Source organism: Poeciliopsis prolifica, unplaced genomic scaffold (assembly GCF_027474105.1).
Source record: "Poeciliopsis prolifica strain line A6 unplaced genomic scaffold, Auburn_PproV2 SCAFFOLD007, whole genome shotgun sequence".
Classification (NCBI taxonomy): domain Eukaryota; kingdom Metazoa; phylum Chordata; class Actinopteri; order Cyprinodontiformes; family Poeciliidae; genus Poeciliopsis; species Poeciliopsis prolifica.
In genome coordinates, this window is record NW_026562382.1 from 13,761,527 (window position 1) to 13,772,527 (window position 11,001).

General features: G+C 36.8%; 1 protein-coding gene across 1 annotated transcript in view; it reads right to left on the reverse strand.

The window, feature by feature from the left end:
- vwc2l (von Willebrand factor C domain containing 2 like) overlaps positions 1-10,503 on the reverse strand; it is a 29,688-nt gene extending 19,185 nt beyond the window's left edge. The window contains exons 1-2 of the mRNA XM_055031576.1: positions 9,815-10,503; positions 8,580-9,124 (exon numbers count right to left, since the gene is read on the reverse strand). Coding sequence (XP_054887551.1) covers positions 8,580-9,005 — 426 coding nt within the window. The 5' untranslated portion in view covers positions 9,006-9,124; positions 9,815-10,503. The remainder of the gene's footprint in view (positions 1-8,579; positions 9,125-9,814) is intronic.
- Positions 10,504-11,001: the final 498 nt, after the last annotated feature.

Genomic DNA, 11,001 nt, shown 5'->3' on the forward strand with positions numbered 1-11,001 from the left:
ACATGTGGGAGGTCGGTCAAACAAACAAACAAACAAATGAGAAGGGAGATGAATCTCAACGATATGCTAATGTGCGCAAAAATCTTGCAAAACAGTTTGATTCAGTAAATTGCTCTTGTCATATTTTATCATTGTTGACAAGGGAAGTTAAAATTAGTTGAATTACATCAGCTACATGGAGAATTAAAGGGTTTCCTTAGAGCAAAAATGAGAGCGGCATGGAATAAGTTAGCTGGACTAATTAAGGTCACCAGGGACATTTTAAAAAGCTTGATATTAATAAAAAGATAAACTTTACTAGTTTCAATTCAGACTTCAAAGGAAATTTTGGAGATGGTTTTCTCTGCATCAGCACAGATGAGCTATGAATTGTGCTTTTTGTCATCCTGATATGTGTAGTAACCCAGATTTAATCGTGTTTTATGAAAGAAAAATAACTCAACTCCCTGTTTTTTTCATATTATGAGTGGTCTTTAAAAATCATGCATCAAACGTCCTTAAAGCAGTGACATTTTCTTTGTAGGTTAATCTGGAAAATTGGTGTATCAAACAGCTCAGGTGGAAACCTGCAGATGCTTCATAGGGATTGGAACATGAAAGATGGAGTTCGACATCAGCAATACTTTGTGAGCCTATAAAACATTGGAGAAAATTCCTGTCAGTATTCTCTGGCGTCTGATGCTTTCAGCAAGTCCTATTGTATGAGGTCTACCATGAAGAGGATCAGTCATGCCTAAGCCCAGACACACAAAGGAAAATGGAGCAGTTGCACCAAATTTAGACATGCTGCCAGATGTTGAGGTGAAAAAAAAAAAAACACTTCTGTTGTTCTGACTTTTATTAGCTGGGTATTAGAGCGAATTGGCTGTCATGCTTTCCATTACACACTTAGACAAATGGAAACAGGGCTGCAAGGCAATAAAAGGTCTAATAACTTTCAGCGGGGGCAAATGTTAATGGCAATGGTCAAACTTTTAAGCTGGACAGCAAAGTCACAGGAAGCTTACTCATGCATTTAATAGGAGTGACAGTTTGAAAGTCAAACAGCTTGCTTTCATTGTGTGTATTTAAAAATACATTTTACAGTGTCTATGGATGCATGGAAAGTGTTAGAATGACTTGAAACATGACAATTTTCTCCCAAAAATAGCGAACACTGACTATAGGTGCCAAAACTTCAAACAAATAAACCGCTCTTTGTGACAAAATTGTGTTGCACTTATTGGCACTATTGTTGCCTCGGGCAAATTGAAGAGGAAAATCAATTCAGCAATCATTTCTACATCCTTTATGGATGTACTCTCGCAAATGTTTGTGATAAACAAGAGTTACTAACGACTGGCATGTGTGATGAGTGTGCACAACTGTATGTGGGTGTATGGCTTCTGTTTTTTAATGTACTCTGACAACTTATAAGTTGAATTTTAAGTACTACATAAGCACAGTAAAGCATTGTTATCCTGAGAACAACTATGAAAAAAAATAGATATCACAAAATATTTCTATTTTCTTGCATTTCTAATGATCAAATTCAGTCAGATAAAAGTAAAACATCTTATGAAAGAGTGAGGCTTATGTAGGTTGTGGTAAATTTGACCAGTTTTGCTAGTTTAAGCAAAACTTCAAAAGACATACAGCAGCATTTTATCTTTGTAAACAAATAAGCTTCTAAAAGATGCTTATTTTATATATAACTACATTACATACTTATCTTTAATCCTAGTACAATGGATTTTGTGACTGTAGGCCAAAAGAGGGACACACAATGAAATCAGTGTAAAAAAACCAGAATGTGCTAATCTGTTGAACATGACTGCAAACTGTGATTTATTTTTTATTATTTTCTACTTTATCCATCCTCAACCATGAAACTAAGCTTTTTTTGAATAGTGAAAATTTAATCAAGGAAACTACATTTAAAAAAAAAAACAAACAATAGAGGTATTTGTTCAACAATTAGCTTACCCTTAGCTCGCCACTAGTTAAATAGACAATAAATGATTTCCTGCAATAATTTATGAACAATACATACTGATAAGTATTCAGCTGCACACATTAAATGTTTGTAATAATGAAAAGTATGTGTAATACCTGCTTATATTTTGTTTTGCTCTATGTTCACAGTAAAGAAACATCGATTCACCACCAGCAGTGTGGGGAGAAATGGTTGTGATTCAAGATTTGGTGTTAAATTTCTCTCAGGTGAGTGAAATGGAGAGGAATATAAAAAAAAAACTATCTAGCATTAACAACTTTTATCTAACATGACTAATTGTACTGAAGTTAAAATTTTATTCTGATTTCAGTTTTTAAAACGGCTTTTTCAGTCTACACTATTTTTATAAAAATCAAAAATACTTTGACTGATCAAAACTAAAGTTGATGAAACAAAACAAAACATGCATTCCCTGAGATCCAAATTAATGCTAATGGCAGATTAGTTTGTAATCTTTTCAGAGTTCCAAAGTAGAGACTCGCCCACAGCAACATTTGTGTTAGAACCATACTGGCCTTTTCACCACATATGACAATCTTACAAAATGAGGATGTGAAAAAATATATATATATTCTAACAGCCCACTGATTGCATTATTTTTGCAGTGAGATGGTGAACATGAGGCCATCAACCAATACCATAAATCTGACTTAAGATTTTCAAAAATTCTTTTGTTACCAGTTTTAAACTCATCTGTGTCATAAACTGAATATGATATGCATATCACAACCTAGTCACAATCAAGAAAGGCTAATAAGACCGACAACGCATAACCTTTCGCACTCCCTAAACAGGAGTCTCCTTAGTAGATACTAATGCTCTTTCCTTTAACTGCGGGGTTCTAACACTTTCATTCTCTCACTAAACAGACACGGCCTTATTAAAGATGCTGCAGAGTTTAGTATGATACTATAAAAATTGTATGTAATTGCTCTTTATTTTCCTCATGCCAACTGAACTGTAATCAATAAAAAACGGTTTTTAACCCTTAATGTGTTGAAGGATTCTTTCATTCTGTGGGCCTCTGGTCAAGGTTAACATGGAGGTGAAATACACTATTGATGGACTTGATCTCACATGAAAATGGGGGGCTTATGTACTTATAAAATCTGAAGCCTTGCATCTAAATGCAGGGCTGAGCTGGATTTGGCTTGACACACTAACACACCAGTCAGTAAAGATTAGGCACATTGATTTTAAAGAGGTTGATACCACACACCATTTACCAAAGCTAATGAGAGCTCAATCCGTTACTTATTTTACCCAAAAGATTTTAGTCATTTTTTGAATGAATAATTACATGTATCATTCAAATAAAACACTATGGTGAACAAAGCAAGTACATATTGTCCTAAAACTGAATTTTTGTTGAGCTTCAGCTTCCACAGGTAAAAAGTAATCAGATGCAAATTATGTAAAGTATCAATTGAACTGGTTGGATCTGACAATATTGTGCATTTGTGCTTGAATGATGTCACCAGATAAACACATTTTAAATATCTTGGAAATATCTAGTGATTTCTTAGCAAAGTGAAGCAGAGAAAGTCATCATCAACATTTGAAGGGAATGTGAAACAATTGTTAGTGAAACTGTCATTGATAGTCTAGAAGAAACAGAATACTTTCTAAGAAAAATATCAAAACAAGTTAATAAAATAGAAAATAAAATCTGGCCTACTTTAAAAATAATACAGGACTGCTAATGAAAAGTCAGAACATTGTGAATAATGATACTTTCCCACTGACCTATTTAGCTGAAGTTTGAGTGCACGCACATGCCTTCTTCAGTTTGTTTCAGTGCTATGTAATGCAAAGAAAATGTCATTACTGAAAAATGTTTGAGCGTCTTCGAGAGGGTTTCTAGCTTTGGCCTGATTTCATCTTTGATTAAATGAAGTCAAAGATGTTATGAAATGTTCTGCATGTGATTTGAGTGACAGATATAGTGCAAAGTTGATCAACAAAGATAAATGTTGGGCTATTTAGCCTTGATATTTTATGTTTATCAGTGATATTCTTGGTATTTGCTCTTTCTTATTCTCTCTGATGCATGTGTTTTTCTTAGTTTTATTATCAAATTTTATATCCAGTCTCAGGTACAAGAAAAATTTAGTCAAAACTTTGATTTTGTGGTCAGACTTTGGTTATTTTGCAAAATGATCCAGATTCTTATGTGCTTCTGGTGAGCTTGGCTAATTTAATACGCATTTTTAGCAATGTATCTATGCACTTGTGATAACTATTTACTCATTTGGGTTTGGACAACAAAAATGTCATCTTTATTTGCTTGTTTTGTAGTTATGACTCAATGTCGCAAGAATATTTTCTGTATTTTTGAACAGTTTGGGTGTGGAAAAAAAGGCTTTGCAAGCAGCAGCTGAAATTTGTATCTTTGATTCTTTTGATTTTGTCCGACATGTTTCTGTGCCAACCCATTTAATAAAGGTCATGGCTTGGACCTTCTTCTTTGTTTGACCCTTAGCATTACCAATTTATCTGTGTAGACTGTACAATTGAGAGGTTAAAATTGCTTCTTTGTTTACCTTAACTTTCAGTAAATACTCTTGAAATTAGAAACCCAGGGTTCAATAATAACTGAAAACTCTTCTGAAAAGTTATTTGTAATGTTTGACAATTCTCTGCTTTCAAATGGAAATGATGTAAACACTGTTATCCAGTACTCCAACAGAGAATGCTCATCCATTCTAAATCAAATGGCATCAAGCGCAATTTTTCATTAGAGAAAAAGGTAAAAGGCCAAATAAAAATATTTTCTAGATCCATATCAAAAAACAAAAGAAATCCTGAAGTGTTTGACAAAATCACTGCTATTTTGCTTCATGTTACTGTATTCATTTCTGTGTACTCTGAATCAGATGACAACAAATTTGATTTTTTTGTTGCTAAGATTAGAGAAATTAACAGCAATTTTTTTTTTTTTTTTTACCAAAGCCATCTTGTTCTTCCAGTGAGGAACTGACTACTTACTCCTGGTAGACTTTTACACCTGTGAGATATGCCAACATGATTGCTGTTGTAAATAAAGTTAAGCCTTCTGCTTTTCAGGTGTTTTACCTAACAAGCTTTTTTCAGATTCTTTGATACTCTTCATCATTGGCTTATAACCTCTTTTCATGTTTCTCTTCTGAACAAGGTGTTCCCATGCTATTTAAAAAATGGAACCAATCCATGGCATATTTCCAAACTTCTTTTTATGCCAAAGCTTTTCAGAAGGATTTTGCTTACCTTCTTATTGCCTATTTGAAGTAAAAATTCTATGACCATTTACAATTTGTTTTTGTGCTGAATGCATTCCACTGCAAAAACACTACTTGAAGCTACCAGTGATATTTTGAAGGGTTTTGGCAAATACAAAGTTCTGGTCTTATTGTACCCTTCCTCAGCTTTAGGCACAAGTCTGGCTGTCAGAATAATTTCATAATGAGAAACAGATTGAGGGATGTGGTTGGGACGTCTGGGTTTGATCAAAAGTGGTTTGATAGGAGTTTTGGTGTGTCTGCAAGAAGTGCTTTTGGAGTTCCTCATTGCTCTGAACTAGGACCAATTTCATTTTTAAAATGTATTCCACTTTAAGCCAGATAACAAAGCAGTTTAGCGATGCTTCTTATTTTTGTTGATGATATTCAGGTGTACTTCTCTTATGAGCTTCACGAATATTGACTTTTATTAACTGCATTAAGCAGTAGTTGAGTGACAACTATTTATCGTTAAAGCTAGACAAGATGTTATGTGTGACACTAAACAGCAACTGCGTGATTTGTGATGCTCACAGGAGTGAGACCCCCCCAAACCAACCAAAAATTAAAGCTAATCCATTATGAATTACAACCAGAAAACAATGTAATAAAATGCTATATTTCCGATTAAAAAAAACCCATCATGCTCTGTGAAAATAAATAAATCAATAAATGCACTTTGTTCCACCACAAAAAAAAGGAAACAACAAAATTGTTTTGGAAAGGTCAAGATACAACAAAAATAGATCATAGAGAGTAATTTCTTGTAGCTAACCATCATACTTCAGTTTGTGTTGAGGAATAGAATATGACTCTTTGGGCTGATGTGGAAACTTTTCTATTTATTTTCAGCTACTTTTATTATTAAAATATCAGACAGCATATGAGTAAAGATCAACAATGTGTGTTCATTTACACAAGTAAGAAAATAAATAATTATTCTAGATTATTGATCAAATGTGTATGTACACAATTTTAATCTCTTTCCCCTATTTCTTTCAGGGTTTTTTTTCTTCTTTTTTAAACATTGTATAGAGTTTAAAACATTTATAAACTATTCACAAATCCACTATGTGAACAAGAGAACACATTAGATGCTCTTCAATAATATATCCAAGCTACGAGCACTCACTTAGCTTTAGTTTAATTCAGAGGATAATAAGAGCTGCTTCCCCACTTTAAGCTCTAAGCTCTTTACAGACAACGGGTACATATTGTTTGAGTTGACAGCCAACAACATGATGTTGAAAAGCTTTCTTCTAATCTGACTTCTAGTAGAAAACTTTACACCAGATTCAATTAACTGTGGAAATGATGTCTATTCATATTTGTCCACTAAAACAATCATTTAAAGTTGTACACGATGTTGTACTTGTAACTGTGCGATCTTAAAGTTAAAGTGTGTGGAAAATTAGCAAGACAATTTTGAGAAAAACAGTCATCAATTATCTTAATTACATGATATAAATTCAGATTACAACAATGTTGGGGGGGAAATATTCCCATTGTTTGCTTGCTGTATTGGGCTGAGTGAACTGGAATAGATGCACAAATCTTATCTCTGAGCACTGATTTGTTTGCTCAGACATGACTAAAATCTGTGATTAGCTATGGAGCTTGTTGTTTGGGCCATGTTGTGTCATATCTTATTTCAGTCACACCCACCCTGGGTGCACTTGCGGGGAGCTGAAACTAGGAGGTCTCCTCATGGGCAGCAACAGTTTAAACACAGACTGTAGTTGTCATACCCCTGGTGTCATTTTTAATCAGACAGTGCTGTCATGCTCCATAACAACTGCAGAGACACTGTTGTGATGGGTAGAGACCTGCTGCAAGAGCGATGACTCAGTGTCCACACAACAGCGTATAAAAATACTGTCTTAGGATCTGTCGGTGTGGCATCGATGGTCCAACAAAGGGTGGAATCACACTGGGTGGCAGCGTTGTTGGTGCTCTTGGCCAAAAATTAAGTTTGATGATACAGTTTCAGGATATAAAGGTTAATCTAAATAATACACATTTATAAGATAATCCATAACAAATGCATCTAGTTCAAATGGCTAACCTTCTCTGGTGTCATTTATTGAATGGAATTATAGGTCTGCATATTCACCTGGCTTCTGAGAACAAATTGTAAAATGAAAACAGTAAAAATGAATACACGGTGGCTGTTATAAAATATATATTACAAGTATTACCTGTCTATGTTAGAAATAGCTCATCAGTTTATTATGGTGGTTCAATAAGAAGAGCTCTTCTTATGGTTTTTGGGTGTTTGGAGACAGAATCACTCTTTACTTTCAATGTGAAATAAAAAATTAAAGAAAATTTAATTTGGGGAGTTATTGAGTATTAGCCATTATACATAGCATATATAGTTTGTAAATATAGTACTGAATAAGATAACAGCACTAACCAATTATTTTGGTAATACATTCTACGTAAACATTGTATTAAAGTTTAATTGAAGATGTTGGGTCAACTGTTGGTCATCATTCATCTGTTGTCATATCCAATAAATAATAATAAGGGTGACATATATATGTAGGTTGTTTTAATAAATATTTCAGCTTAGACAAATCGGGCAAAGTCTCTGTCCGTGCAAGAGTGCATAAAATATTAAAAACTAAGCAATATCTTATAGTTGTAGTAATAATTCTGGGTTTGGCAGATTTTCCTTGCGCTTTCATGACACTTTTGTAAAGAATTTCCACAACAGAGTAAGACTAATACTGCAAGAAATGTTTTCATGTTTTTTCCTTGTTACCGCATCTCCAAAAATATACTCTTTTTCTGAAGAGTCATGCAACTTTTGCAGCTCTAAGCAAATTTCATTTAGCTGGATCATGGGTGGAAATTGGTCTTTGGACGGGAAAGATTGAAAATCCCTAGCCTACATTTATTGCATGATGAGCTTTGTTGGAGGCCGACACCCTTTCATAGAAACAGTTTTATGTGATGGTCAGAATAATGTGCCTCAAAGGCAATAAGTTCTCTGAATTCCCAAGGCTCCAATCCCATTGAGCATGAAGGATGTCCTGGTCAAACAAGATCAAGCCATGAAGGCTCTGCCTCTCAGTTTACAAAACTTAAAACATCTGCTGTTTAAGATCTCGGTGTCATGTATCATAATAAACCTTCAAGGGGTCATTAGAGTTCATGCCTCAATGAGACAGAGGCCATAATGTTATGCCACCTCCACGTATCTGCTTTGCATAAGTTATTTAAATCTACGCAAACAAAATGCATCCAAGTTCTGTGCTCGAAATTGCAACAGTTTGCCTTATGGGTGCAAGGACAGACAAACTCAAACAATATTGGCCTACCTTGAATTCCTCCAGGATTTTATACGTTTTCCCTCGGTACTCGCAAAAGTTTTTAACCTCCTTGCACTCGGGGCAGCATCCATTGTGCTCTACTTTCGTGCACTTGGGGTGCAGTTTCGGGCACTCGGGCTGGTCGCACACGGGCCCGTCCTCCGTGCACACGCACGGGCAGTTTGAGTGTCCCGGATAGAAACGCTCTCCCAGCTTGTACACGAACCCGCTGTCATCCACGCACCCCTTCCCCCTGTAGTCGTCAAAGACTATGTTATCCGCGGCGGTCCGCTCTGCCTCGTCGGCGACGTAATCCTCGGGGTTGCCAACGGTGGCCGGAGACGCGACGCTCAGGGCCAGGAGGAGAAACAGGAGGAGGACGGAGGCGGTCCAGAGGAGAGGGCCCATCCTTCCCCGCGGCGTTAACATCCACATTCAACACGACTGCGTGGATGTCATCTCTAAGCTCCGGGTATTCTCTCCGGATCCGACCAGGTCTTTATCATTGCTATCATCGATATCACTGCTGTCATCGTGTATCCGAAAGAAATGCTCTGCAGTGGAATAACAAAGAAATTAAATAAATAAATACACAGATAATAATCATGGCATGGGGTGGTGATTTCACTGCCTGCTGTTTTGCGCATTCTCGCAACCCTGTCTCACCTGTACTTTTGTTTTTTTGTTTTTTTGGTTGTTTTTTTTTTTTTTTTTTTTTTGCAGCAAGTTTTATCGAAGTGATTATTTTACACGATGAAAAGCAGTTTCGTTTCGGTTGTCTGGCAGCGTATACCGCTCAACAGGTTTGTTATATAGTGCAGCAGCAGATGTAGGTCCTAGAGCAGCAACAGAACAACAGAGGACAGGGCTTGTGATAATCATTTACTGAACTGGGTGGAGTGTTTTGTGTTCCAAATTCTGAAAAGGTCGACCAATTTGAGCTTCAACAAATTGAGAACTTTATATCAAGAGCCATAAACAACAGGTAGTTTCATTTGTCACATTTAAATGATATTTGCTTTTGTTAGCTTTAATAGTAAACTAAATCAGGGCTGCTATGCAGCCATACATTTTAAAATCCACCACCCTCTTTATTATTATTGTTATTATTTTATAAAGAAGCAGTAAAACAGCTGAAAATAGGCTGACAAATCATCCCTGTGCATTTAGAGCTTCGTGTTTTACAATACCAGATGGATTTTAAGGACAACAGTGGCGCACTTTGAGCGATCAGGCAAACTCACCGTGGTTATTGTTATTTAAAAAAAATCTTGATATCCTCTTTGTGTGAAGCCAAAAACATCCAGAGCACGGATTGCTGGAACAGACCTCAGATAGTCGCCTTGCCCATTGGAAACTTCACTCTCATCCACGCATTAGATTCACAAGGCTCCTCGTAACACTGTTGTTCCCCTCCTCCCTCGTGGATTATGGGTTCAAAAGCAAGTAGTGATCAGCCTTTTCTTCTTCGCTCTTTGCAGATGCAAAGACGGTGACATTCACGAAAAAGTAGGTCTGTGTCATCATTACCCTTATCCGACTCACCTTTCTGAGACAATATCGCAGTTCACGTGCAGCAGCATGCGGCACGGACGCGCAAAGCTACAAAAAAGGAAAGAGAAAACTGCTTAAAATCCTCCGTATAGCGTTCCTTGAGAATCCAGAGTATAGTCAGTATATCCAAATGATGCAGGTTGGTCAGCGGCTCTCAGTCTTGTTGCGCATATATGCGAGCGTACATCCAGCGGTTGCATTGTAAAACAAAAATCCACTATGACTAAGACGAAAGATTCTGCACAAAAAAAAAGGGGTGGGGGAGAAGCAAAGCACTTCTGAATGAAGGCAGTCATTAGAGGATTTTGCAGTTGAGGTTTGCATTAATCGCCAGTAGGCGAGACTGAAGAGGGAGCGCGCCCGACTTTCAGAACCTTGGAGAGCGACCGTCTCCTGCGTCCTGCTCTGAGCAGAACAGAGCGCCCCCCAGCTCCACTCCGTCCACCTCCTGTATCACCCAGTGTCACAACACTAGATTTCTGGGGGAGCGCCTAAAGGGCTAAAAAAAAATAAATAAATAAAAAATCAGATAATAATGATGATAATAATAATAAAAAGTCAGATTTCAACCAGTAGATTGGGCAGGTAAAGGCGGCAGTTTACGGATGGGTATTAGTTCACTATTGCTTCTGTGAACTGGTGCGCCTCGGTGCATGCTTGTCTCATAATGAGGTACTAACTATACACATGTCTTTGTACGCGCACTTGTGTGCATCTCTGCTCCTGTCTTTACACATGACCTGCAGCATGCTCCCCTGAGTCACCCATAATTTGCAGCACATTTTCACGGCGACCTATATGTATTCTGCCGTGCATCACGCAGAGGGGAGTCAGACTTTCTCTGCCCCCACAGCAAAAATACAGTAAGATTCTGCAG